Here is a 13,419-nt window from a genome sequence, read left to right on the forward strand (position 1 = left end):
TGTTGATTCTTCACAAAAAAATACAGTTTTATATCTGTATGTTTGAAGCCTGAAATGTGGCAAAAGGTCGCAAAGTTCAAGGGGGCCGAATACTTTCGCAAGGCACTGTATCTTCCTCTCTACTCTTAGGAGAGAGTAAGAGAGTGAATCTGAATCTTAGTGCAACAGCTTACAACATCTGGACCTTTTGCAACAAGATTTCTGGACTAATGGACTAAGACAATGCTGTGCATTTTGGGCCGTGTGTTTGTGCAGGTCTAAGTGCACGCGTGAGTGTGTATATGTTCACAACTTCAGGTTGTTCATGTGTAAATGCACCTCCCATTGGAAGATTAACTCTGACTCAACTAGCCTTTATTGACCTTTTTAGGAGATGAATAGCCTGGGGCTCCAATGGCTGAACATGAATCTGGAGGATAGACTCGAGAAGAGCACAGGAACATCTTGTTAATGTGTTGCAGATGCTGCCGCCTGAGCTCCGCTCTACTCTTAGCCTGAGACATGCAGCCAATCTGGCAGATTGAAACCATGTGTCTGCTGCAGATATGTAGGCATAACTTTACTCTGGTAGGAAACTTCAATCTGTCCAGTGAGACGCAGACCCAGGTTATCTCTGATAGGGGTGTGATGGGTCTAGGCCAGAGCCATGGTGGTATTAGCAGGGTAGCTAACATAGCACAGTGGATGAGGATCAGTGTGCAGTAGGTAGCTGAACCGATATGGAGAAGCCCACACTCTTATAAACGGCTAATTCGGCACAATGATGCATAGGTCTACTTGACTGGCACTATGAGGTCAGATTGATTTAGCCCACAGAGCCAAATTAGAGATACGCGTACTTACTGTTGTCATGACGTTGGCCTGGGGGTAGGTTTATGACAGTCATAAATACCTCTTTCCCTCTTTTTCCTCTCTCTACCCTACTGATGTTACATTTGCAAAACCCTTGGTTAACATAGAGATTCTGGGAACATCAGAAGGTGGGGGGAAATGAACTATATTCTGGTAATCCGACCAATTGAACATATGCGGTGGTACTTAATGAATATGATGTCAGTTCGGTTGTCATCTGAGACATTCTCATCAATGATAAGATGACATAAACTCTACAGTGGAAAGTCTACACATCAGAGTTATCGGATTCACGTGGAATTGTTGTTCAATTTAAATGTTTGAATATGAAATTATTCATGATGGGATGACATGTGATTTTAGCTTCTAAAATGTGAGATTTGGGTTTTCATAAGATAGGGCTCTGCTCAATCAGTGGCCCGCCCCTGTGAAGGGACATGGGCTATAAAACATTTCAAACGCGCCCTCCTCTCCCTTCCTATAAAAGCCCTTGAAGACAATATAATCTCCTGTTCCGAGGATGTGAGGACGACGGTCTGATGTCAGAATGGTTCAGATAATAACTACAGAATGAAGCCAACATCAGCGTGAGCTTTGGTTGTGAATGGTATGAACTTTGAACTCTTATTCACTACAGAAGTGATACCTCCTAGCCGTTGAGTTAGCAACAGCTGCTGCAAACGAGGGTTAGGAAGGAACAGACAGACTTTCCTGTCTACCACACAACGACGTTACTACAACGTCTTCAATTTACCAGCAGAGACATTCTTCAAAGGACAACGGACTCGTTGGGCAACAAGGCCTTCCATCTACCACCAACCTACCGAAGCGCAGCTCAGATTAAATATTTATTTAATTTTCCTTTTCCAAATGGGTGGTAATTTAGAATGCATAAGATACTGTATTTACGATAGCACAGCTTCGCCCTTTGTTCCTCAGTCTTCCCGCTCTTTCACTCAAACTCAGCCCCTTTTCTTTTGTGTAACAAGCTGTCATATCTGTTCCGCCCGCTAGGGACGTTTACCTTTATGACGTAATGTGTAATCAAGTTATGATTTAAATATGTGTATGTGTAATTCTGTGTGATTAGTTAGGTATTTAGTAAATAAATAATTAAACCCAATTTTGTATTGCTGATTCAACTTGTTAGCCAAGAGTATACTCTGTCATCTAAGAAGTTACCATTGTGCGATGATCTGGAAAGGATTTGAACATTTATGGAACTAGGCCACACGTCTGGGTTAAATCAACATTATTGGAGGCCGCTGATAGGAATCTAAAATAGAATGACGCTTTCATTTTGATTCAGCCTGTATAAAATTGAAAAGCAGATTACATAATATACCAAGCTTATTGTACACATTTTTGCAGTGTTAAAGACAAGCATTATTGTGTGTGTGTGCTGAAGATTCCCCGCCTCCGTGTTGTTCGCTGACGTAGTCAGCGGGTAACGTAAGCGAACACATTTCTGTATAAGGACCGAGAAAGCTAATTATAGACATCTGAGAAATAGAGCGTTTGGCCAAACGCAGGGCTATTTCTGCCTGGCGCATTTCAGATGCGGGTAGGCTCGGTCATTATTAATTTCTCGAGCGAGGACAAAGAGCCAGCCAATTGAAATTCAGGAGATATAAGCTTGACCAACAATATACACAGTGCCTTGCGAAAGTATTCGGCCCCCTTGAACTTTGTGACCTTTTGCCACATTTCAGGCTTCAAACATACAGATATAAAACTGTATTTCTTTGTGAAGAATCAACAACAAGTGGGACACAATCATGAAGTGGAACGACATTTATTGGATATTTCAAACTTTTTTAACAAATCAAAAACTGAAAAATTGGGCGTGCAAAATTATTCAGCCCCTTTACTTTCAGTGCAGCAAACTCTCTCCAGAAGTTCAGTGAGGATCTCTGAATGATCCAATGTTGACCTAAATGACTAATGATCATAAATACAATCCACCTGTGTGTAATCAAGTCTCCATATAAATGCACCTGCACTGTGATAGTCTCAGAGGTCCGTTAAAAGCGCAGAGAGCATCATGAAGAACAAGGAACACACCAGGCAGGTCCGAGATACTGTTGTGAAGAAGTTTAAAGCCAGATTTGGATACAAGAAGATTTCCCAAGCTTTAAACATCCCAAGGAGCACTGTGCAAGCGATAATATTGAAATGGAAGGAGTATCAGACCACTGCAAATCTACCAAGACCTGGTCGTCCCTCTAAACTTTCAGCTCATACAAGGAGAAGACTGATCAGAGATGCAGCCATGAGGCCCATGATCACTCTGGATGAACTGCAGAGATCTACAGCTGAGGTGGGAGACTCTGTCCATAGGACAACAATCAGTCGTATATTGCACAAATCTGGCCTTTATGGAAGAGTGGCAATAAGAAAGCCATTTCTTAAAGATATCCATAAAAAGTGTTGTTTAAAGTTTGCCACAAGCCACCTGGGAGACACACCAAACATGTGGAAGAAGCTGCTCTGGTCAGATGAAACCAAAATTGAACTTTTTGTCAACAATGCAAAACGTTATGTTTGGCGTAAAAGCAACACAGCTCATCACCCTGAACACACCATCCCCACTGTCAAACATGGTGGTGGCAGCATCATGGTTTGGGCCTGCTTTTCTTCAGCAGGGACAGGGAAGATGGTTAAAATTGATGGGAAGATGGATGGAGCCAAATACAGGACCATTCTGGAAGAAATTCTCATGCTGGTAAACCAACCTGGTTGGGAAATCAACAGCAAATCAACAAGCCAGTGTCCTCTGAATATTACTGTAATTTAGTTGACTTTACAGAAATGCACTCTATGATCCATCTTTGAGGTTAATACACTGAGTCAAGCCACCTCAATCTGATCAGTGTTCTGTGGCTAGGGGTTTTGTTTGGCCCATGACCAGCTTCCCCTTTCGAACCACCATCCATGTCTCTCTCCCCTGTTGTGTGCGTGTGCGTGTGCGTATGTGTGTGTGTGCGTGCGATTCAGTGGAAGAGACACTGGTGAGGCTGGTGAATGGATCAGGCCCTCACGAGGGGAGAGTGGAGGTGTTCCACGAGAGACGCTGGGGAACGGTGTGTGATGACGTCTGGGACAAGAAGGACGGCGACGTGGTCTGTAGGATGCTTGGCTACAAAGGAGCCTTTGAGATCCATAAAACAGGCCGGTTTGGACAAGGTAAGCCTTTTAGCTGTTTTTATCTCTATGGAGATTTGAACTAACTACAGTACAGACTGTGATAAACTTGCGGAGGCAGATTAGGATTTTTACAATTGTTTGTTGTAATTGTACTTTTTATGGTGGGTATTAGTGCACAAAGCATTTGAAAACTACTGAGATCCATATACGTTTATAGTGAACATCATATGAGCCAGATGCCATCAAAAATGTGCCAGTGGTAATATCCATCTGTTTCCTCTCTTATGACCTATTTTCCACAACCATCATTACATCATGCATACACACACATCTATGTTTGGTCCAATCAAAATATTAGGGTTTTGTTCAAATTAATCTGGACAAAAAAAAAACCAAAAAAATCTAATTCCAATAACCATTTTTTTAAAATTAACAATAATTCACATTTACTTTTGAGGATTAATTAAACAGTTGTAAATGTGTCTTTCTTTCATAGACCCCATTTGCGAAGCAAAATGTTGTTTCTTTATTCTTGACCTCATCCTGACCCATATTTGTATCTATAATTATGTTAGAGATGACATTGTACATGGTCAATACAATAAATAATTCTCAAAGTAAGTGTTGAGATGCTGGGTAAACCAGTTTAGGAGGCATGTCTAGTTAAAATAAACCCAACAGTGATGTATTAGGCCCAGTCCAAACATCTGTGGTGAATGTACACTATACTATACTGGTCCTGGCCAAGTTTCCTTTTCAAGTTCATGCTGCACTCAATATGTTTCAGTTATTCAATGTTCTGTAGTTGGTGGTGCTCAAACTTGGAGTCTTCTCTCATGGTGCTAAATGTGGTAGAATGACCTTAAAGCAGAAACTCTGATCATACAGAGTGTGTTTGCCAACATTCTGAGGGAAAATATTGCTCACACTCAAAGTTCAAAATGTTTCTGTGAACAAACGGATAGAGTAGACAGACGGTAGGTCTACCAGGTCCTGGTCCCTTCCCAACAGTACTGCTGGTCATAAAGTATATGGGAAACAATACGGAACGATATTTCCGTACACACAAAGGGCCTCCTTTGAGCAATAGTGATACTACTACTTTTGAGGGAAGACACACAAATACATCAAATAAAATAGTTGAAATGGAGACATTAGTTCCTAACTACACACATAGTTCTCATTGTAGATGTATATTTACACGATATATCAGACAAGCCCTGGCATTTCAAGGGTTGATGGTCTAGTCTGCGGCCTCCAGCCAGTGTAGGATATTTTTGGCCTCTAATCTTATATCAAGTCCGTCTATGAATCCCCTCACTGGTACACAGCCCCGATAGGCCTATGGGGATGAGGCCCACATGCACATCTGTAAACTGTCATCTTAGAGTGAAAGAAATGAATGTCTGATTCAGGATATAAAAAGCATTTTGTACTTTTTGTGCTCATTATGTTGCCAGCATTCAAATATAACCCTAAAGCAAACGAAGACCAGGAATTATAACGTGAAATTTCATTCAAATGTGGGATAAGAACGACATGCTTATGCTAATGTTAACTTTGTGGGAACCTTTTGTGGGGAGAGTGATATCCTTATGACATATTGCATTTAAAACATATATTATTCTGGATTGGTTTGGTAAACTGTATATAGTGAGTATGAAAAACATGAAGAACACCTTCCTATTATTGAGTTGCACTCCTCCCTTTTGCCCTCATAACAGTCTCAATTCGTCTGGGCGTGGACTCTACAAGGTGTCAAAAGCTTTTCACAGGGTTGCTGGCCCATGTTGGCTGGATGTCCTTTGGGTGGTGGACCATTCTTGATACACACGGGAAACTGTTGACAAAAATCCATCAGTGTTGCAGTTATTGACATGTGCCTGGCACCCACTACTATAGCCCGTTGTCTTGCCTATTCACCCACTGAATGGCACACATTCCCAATCCATATCTCAATGCTTAAACATCCTTCTTTAACCGGTCTCCTCCCCTTCATCGACACTGATTGAAGTGGATTTAACAAGTGACATCAAGAAGGGATCATAGCTTTCACCTGGATTCACTATGGTTTTCCTGCATGTATATTATCCCTTGTTGTTATAAATCAAACAAAGTTGTAGTTATGTTAGGCATACAGTGCATTCGGAAAGTATTCAGACCCCTTGACTTTTTCCACGTTTTCTTACGTTACAGCCTTATCCTAAAATAGACGTTTTTTAAAAATCAATCTACAGACAATACCCTATAATGACAAAGCGAAAACATGTTTTTTTAGACATTTTTGAAAATGTATTAAAAATAAAACACAGAAATACCTTATTTTCATAACTATTCAGACCCTTTGATATGAGCCTTTAAATTGAGCTCAGGTGCATCCTGTTTGCATTGATCATTCTTGAGATGTTTCTACAAATTGATTGGAGTCCACCTGGGGTAAATTCAATCGATTGGACATGATTTGGAAAGGAACACACCTGTCTATATAAGGTCCCACAGTTGACAGTGCATGTCAGAGCAAAAACCAAGCCATGAGGTCAACGGAATTGTCCGTAGAGCTCTGAGACAGGATTGTGTCAAGGCACACATCTGAGGAAGGGTACCAAAAAATGTCTGCAGCATTGAAGGTCTCCAAGAACACAGTGGCCTCCATCATTCTTAAATGGAAGAAGTTTGGAACCACCAAAATTCTTCCTAGGGATGGCCGCCCGGCCAAACTGAGCTATCAGGGGAGAAGGGCCTTAGTCAGGGAGGTGACCAAGAACCCAATGGTCATTCTGACAGAACTCCAGAGTTCCTCTGTGGAGATGGCAGTCATTCTGGAAGGATTCTCCCATCTCTGCAACACTCCACCAATCATGGTAGCGTGGGCAGACGGAAACCACTCCTCAGTAAAAGGCACATGACAGCCCATTTGGAGTTTGCCAAAAGACACCTAAAGGACTATCAGACCATGACAAACAAGATTCTCTGGTCTGATGAAACCACGATTGAACTCTTTGGCCTGAATGCCAAGCATCACGTCTGGAGGAAACCTGGCACCATCCCTACGGTGAAGCATGGTGGTGGCAGCATCATGCTGTGGTGATGTTTTTCAGCGGCAGGAACTGGGAGACTAGTCAGGATCGAGGGAAAGACGAACGGAGCAAAGTACAGAGAGATCTTTGATGAAAAACTGCTCCAGAGGGCTCAGGACCTCAGACTGGGGTGAAGGTTCACCTTCCAACAGGACATTTGACCCTAAGCACACAGCCAACACAATGCAGGAGTGGCTTCGGGACAAGTCTCTGAATGTCCTTGAGTGTCCCAGCCAGGGCCCGGACTTGAACCTGATCGAACATCTCTGGAGAGACCTGAAAATAGCTGTGCAGCGATGCTCCCTATCCAACCTGACAGAGTTTGAGAGGATCTGCAGAGAAGAATGGGAGAAACTCCCCAAAAACCGGTGTGTCAAGCTTGTATCATCATACCTAAGAAGACTCGTTGCTGTAATCGCTGCCAAAGGTGCTTCAACAAAGTACCGTTTACCGTTCTCAAATCTGTTTCTGCTTTGTCATTATGGCCTTTTGTGTGTAGATTGATGAGGAAAAACACATTTTAATCCATTTTAGAATAAGGCTGAATACCTTCCGAATGCACTGTATATTTGAGGTCCTATGTCTTTCTCTAACCTGCTTATTTGGCAAGTAGGCAAATTAGATCGGACACAGTGTATTTTACATTAGTTATCTTTTGTTTGTTTTGAATCCAATCCTTCAATTACCCTCAACCCCTCCCATCTGTATCTGAAGACCATCCAGTTTTGTTTTCTATTTATCGTATATGTTTAACTGTGCTGTTACACAAATGTTCCGAACCTATACATAACGATTGAAAGTGAATTTTGTTCTCAAACCCAATGATGAATTCAGAGTCCCACATTTACTGTTGTAACTCACAACTCATTATCATGAACAATGGAGTTCCTAAGTTTGTGTTCATACGTTGGACATACATTTTGCACATCATTCTTCAGACAGCAATTATTACTCAAACCATCGAGAGATTTTGACTGCGTCTTGAAATTATTTTAATTTGGACCGGGAAACAGGCACTAGAGGGTGTCGTCTCGTATGTTTGTCAACCTCTCAGTTCTGTCTTCAATGTAATTGATACCACAATAAACCCAATTTCAGACATAGATTCCATGCCAGAGGTCGCCTCTGGTGACTCTTGGCTACCCTGCCTGGTGCCTGTGGACAGGGGAGAGGAGAGGCTTGCGCCAGTCTCCAGTCTCTCTGTGTTTGTGAAGCCATGACATGCTCTCATCCCTCTGCCAGATATCTGCCTCACATTGACGCTTCCAAGGGCTCTCAGAGGAGTGTGATGAGTAAGAGGAGCCTGAGTATGACCAGACCAGACTGCTATCACACTCTCTTTCATTCAGATAAAGGCTGTGATTTGCGAAGAAAAACAATAGAATAGCAGAGCCTGATACTTGGCCGCCCCTATATTTCCTCCCTGTATATCCCTCCTTTATCATCTTAGCTGTGAATCATACTTTTCTGTAAGTCCTGAATACTGGAGTCGATCTGGATGTTGAGAGGACATATGTGCACTGTTAGGTTCATCTTGAATAAAGTCTGTCTGTCTGTCTGTCTGTCTGTCTGTCTGTCTGTCTGTCTGTCTGTCTGTCTGTCTGTCTGTCTGTCTGTCTGTCTGTCTGTCTGTCTGTCTGTCTGTCTGTCTGTCTGTCTGTCTGTCTGTCTGTCTGTCTGTCTGTCTGTCTGTCTGTCTGTCTGTCTGTCTGTCTGTCTGTCTGTCTGTCTGTCTGTCTGTCTGTCTGTCTGTCTGTCTGTCTGTCTGTCTGTCTGTCTGTCTGTCTCTCTCTGTATACAGTCTGTCTGTCTGTCTGTCTGTCTGTCTGTCTGTCTGTCTGTCTGTCTGTCTGTCTGTCTGTCTGTCTGTCTGTCTGTCTGTCTGTCTGTCTGTCTGTCTGTCTGTCTGTCTGTCTGTCTGTCTGTCTGTCTGTCTGTCTGTCTGTCTGTCTGTCTGTCTGTCTGTCTGTCTGTCTGTCTGTCTGTCTGTCTGTCTGTCTGTCTGTCTGTCTGTCTGTCTGTCTGTCTGTCTGTCTGTCTGTCTGTCTGTCTGTCTGTCTGTCTGTCTGTCTGTCTGTCTGTCTGTCTGTCTGTCTGTCTGTCTGTCTGTCTGTCTGTCTGTCTGTCTGTCTGTCTGTCTGTCTGTCTGTCTGTCTGTCTGTCTGTCTGTCTGTCTGTCTGTCTGTCTGTCTGTCTGTCTGTCTGTCTGTCTGTCTGTCTGTCTGTCTGTCTGTCTGTCTGTCTGTCTGTCTGTCTGTCTGTCTGTCTGTCTGTCTGTCTGTCTGTCTGTCTGTCTGTCTGTCTCTCTCTCTATACAGGTACTGGGCTCATCTGGATGGATGATGTGGCCTGCGTTGGGAACGAGGACACCATTCACCAGTGCAAGTTCTCAGGCTGGGGTAAGACAAACTGTGGGCACGTGGAGGATGCGGGGGTGACATGCAACACCTAACACCCACCATTTGAACCCCCACCGAGTTCAGTTACAAACTGCTGAGATTAGTTGCAGTTGACAGGCAGCGTGAGGTAGAGCAGAAGAGCTGTACACCCACCCACCGCTGTGGGCAACTGATTTGACAGTTATGTGCAAACATGCTTTGATTTCAGACCCCTTAGGGCCTCTTGGATGGCTATTGTTCATGTAAAGTAGGTTTATCAATAGCAGATACTTCTTAGCTGAACTAGATTCAGTGCCAAAAATGGACCAACTTAAAAAATGGTCAGTCACAAATGTTTGTCAAATTTTTTGATAAAGCAATTACAAAGAAAAGAAAGGGGAAGAGATGCCATTTTAAATGGATGTATGACTTGGCCCTAGTACGATTTATTGGTTTGTGTCTGACAATTTGACTATTTCTGCCTGTAGAGCCAAGCATTTTTTTTTATCATCATGAATGAGAGTCTCTCTCTCTCTCTCTCTCTCGTTTTTGCTTCTCCCTTCAACAGTTTTTTTTGTTAGAGCCCAAAAATGTCACCCTCTTCATCGATAATTGCATGGGCGGTTGGAAGATTGACGCTTGGTTTACATATGGAAACCATGACTCTAACGACGAGTAAGACAAATTACAGCCTAAGAGGGCAAGTTACAGTTTGGGGAAAATCAAGTGAAATGGTAAAACATGCACAATGAATTGAGTTTTCTCACAGGAAATGAAACCGGGAAATATGTATTATTGTGTGAAATAAACAAAACCAACCCCTGATGTAAGATACTTTCACATGTAAATCACGTGTTGACATGAGATGATGGCTGTAAGAAAAATATTTCTGTAGATGATCCCTTGCCAGATATTGATTTGGGATAAACAATGAAATGTGCGGAGGTCCTGAGGACTAGGTTTGATCCACTCTCAGACTCATGAATCTGGACTATCTCAATATTTCATCTGGAGCAGTAGAGCAGCTCCCCTCAGAAATGGTCCTCACTTTTATCAACTTAGGTTCATGCGCAGACAAGTGCTATAGAGGTGTTGCAATGCACTCGTTTTCTAAGCCAACAGCCAAGGAGAATACCTTACAATCTCTATATATTTTCACTCAGACTGATCATTCTTCCTTCTTGGGAAAGGTCCTTCAACAGAAAAGAAAGGAGAAAAAATGTTTTCTACCTAAAATATTTTCATACAAGACATTTATTCTGGTAGATATTATTCTGATAGATATTCCCTACAGTACGTGATCATCTCTATTATAATCCTGTCTCAGATATTCAACCAGGGTGCAGTTAGTCTGTGAACATAACAGAGGTTATTCTTGCATGGATCTTCAACTGTGCTGGAAATGAATCACTGTCATGCAATGCTTTTCACATACATTTAAGGTAGCAGACTGCACACATTTGCTTTGTATAATAGGGACCACAAACCCAGGTTCCCACTTCAGGAACATGCTATCAAATGCCAGGATGGTATGATTGCTATGTGAAGTCAAGATTGGTTGATTTGTTATACTATGGTTATACTTGGTTATACTGTGGCCCTAATCACCACTTTTATTGGACAAAGGGACTGCTGAGGAATGTAAATATCTGCTTATCAATTGTGCTGGTCATAACACCCAGATAACAATACCTGAAGTAGTATGAATTAGATAAATAAATACAGTGAATATGTGACAACAATATTTCATATGTCCATTAGACAACACTTTTTACTAGATTTTTCAGATTTTTTAATTGTTCATGTACCATGGAAATAATAAAATATACATTTGTTTATACATGTGGACTTGATTATTTTCTGATTAGGATGAAAATGGTTGAGGCAGTTCAGTTGAAAGCTAAGTAATCCTAGCCCATACCCTAGATACAGTACATCAAGAGAACAGGTGAGGAGGGATAGAGGAAGTTGGGTATGTCATCTCTGGTTTGACAACTGAGAAGCAATTACCTTAAAAGTGGTTCCACATGAAGGACGAAAATAGAAATGATTGCTGGAGAATCACCTGATCACCTCGGCATATGGTGAGCCTAGGGAGAACAAAGACCCTGAATTACGGCTGAGGGGAACATGCTTCTAAACAATGTTTGAACTTGTATTGGATGAAACATTTCTATGGAAGGTAATAAGAACATGTTTAATTTTGCATTGTGAAATGTTTAGGTTAATCTGTTTCATACACTCCCCTTGTGAAACGTCCTTATCATCTGGAACTGTCTCAAATTATTTTCTACCCTCAGTTTTATGTCAAATGTAGACAAACAACAAGTATTTTATTTGAGGTATGACCGAGGACAATATTTCTGAAGCGATAATTCAGGGGAATTCACAGATGGACACAGGAATCGTTGGACTCCATTATCCTGTATAGTTCCCAGAGGACCTCTCTCTGGCATTAACATCCATGACTGTCACATTGAGTCAGCTCGGTAAGAGGGGTTTGAAATAACAGTGCAACCATATATAGAGATTTTGTGCAAGGGGTAGTGGGCTCAATAACTATACCTCTTCAGTCCATTTATAGAAAGAAACTACATTGTTCAGAGCAGTTTAGGGTCACGTCACAGAACTCAGCGAGAGAAAGAGCAGTTCCAGTAATCAGCACTGCTAGAAGTGTAAGCTTCCCCAGAGCCTTCCAGAACTCCCCCATGTGTCCATGTGTATTCTGGACAGGATAAGTTCTATAAGAAAGAGTCCTCCCTTGAGATTTGACAAAGGCTGTTTGCTATTGTAAACTAGAGAGAGTTATCAGTGGCTGTTGGCCGGAATTCTTGAACAATCTTCCGTCTCCTGTGTCTGGGAGGATGAATGATTGAATGTTCAGATGAAGATGCTGCTGAGAGCTGTGTTGGAACACACATTCTGTCAACATGTCCATATAGCTACAGAATTTATTCATATACAGTACCAGTCAAACGTTTGGACACACCTACTCATTCAAGGGTTTTACTTTATTTTTACTATTTTCTACATTGTAGAATGATAAGACATCAAACTATGAAATAACACATATGGAATCATGTAGTAACCCCAAAATATTTTTGATTCTTCAAAGTAGCCACCCTTTGCCTTGATGACAGCTTTGCACACTCTTGGCATTCTCTCAACCAGCTTCATGAGGAATGCTTTTCCAACAGTCTTGAAGGAGTTCCCACATATGTTGAGCACTTGTTGGCTGCTTTTCCTTCAATCTGCCGTCCAACTCATCCCAAACCATCTCAATTGGGTTGAGGTCGGGTGATTTTGGAGGTTCAGGTCATCTGATGCAGCACTCCATCACTCTCCTTCTTGGTCAAATAGCCCTTACACAGCCTGGAGGTGTGTTGGGTCATTGTCCTGTTGAAAAACAAATGATCATCCCACTAAGCGCAAACCAGATGGATGGCGTATCACTGCAGAATGCTGTGGCACTGACAGTGTCACCAGCAAAGCACCATCACACCTCCTCCTCCATGCTTCACGGTGGGAATCACACATGCAGAGATTATCCAATCACCTACTCTGTTTCTCACAAAGACACAGTGGTTGGAACCATAAACCTCAAATTTGGACTCATCACACCAAAGGACAGATTTCCACCGGTCTAATGTCCATTGCTCATGTTTTTTGGTCAAAGCAAGTCTCTCTTCTTGTTGGTATCCTTTAGTAGTGGTTTCTTTGCAGCAATCTGACCATGAAGGCCTGATTCACGCAGTCTTTTGTAAGTCGCTCTGGATAAGAGCGTCTGCTAAATGACTTAAATGTAAATGTAAATGTCTTTTCTGAACAGTTGATGTTGAGATGTGTCTGTTACTTGAACTGCAATTTCTGAGGCTGGTAACTCTAATGAACTTATCCTCTGCAGCAGAGGTAACTCTGGGTCTTCTTTTCCTGTGGCGGTCCTCATGAGAGCCAGTTTCATCATA

General features: G+C 42.1%; 1 protein-coding gene across 4 annotated transcripts in view; it reads left to right on the forward strand.

The window, feature by feature from the left end:
• The window catches only part of LOC123995091 (scavenger receptor class A member 5-like), a 51,727-nt gene extending 40,433 nt beyond the window's left edge, over positions 1-11,294 (forward strand). For 3 of the 4 annotated variants that reach the window (XM_046298398.1, XM_046298400.1, XM_046298402.1), the window contains 2 exons: positions 3,850-4,038; positions 9,395-11,294. In XM_046298398.1, the coding sequence (XP_046154354.1) occupies positions 3,850-4,038; positions 9,395-9,528 (323 nt within the window). In that variant the 3' untranslated portion in view covers positions 9,529-11,294. The remainder of the gene's footprint in view (positions 1-3,849; positions 4,039-9,394) is intronic. The other variant, XM_046298401.1, reaches the window with a different exon arrangement.
• Positions 11,295-13,419: the final 2,125 nt, after the last annotated feature.

The sequence above is a fragment of the Oncorhynchus gorbuscha genome, linkage group LG14 (genome assembly GCF_021184085.1).
Source record: "Oncorhynchus gorbuscha isolate QuinsamMale2020 ecotype Even-year linkage group LG14, OgorEven_v1.0, whole genome shotgun sequence".
NCBI lineage: Eukaryota > Metazoa > Chordata > Actinopteri > Salmoniformes > Salmonidae > Oncorhynchus > Oncorhynchus gorbuscha.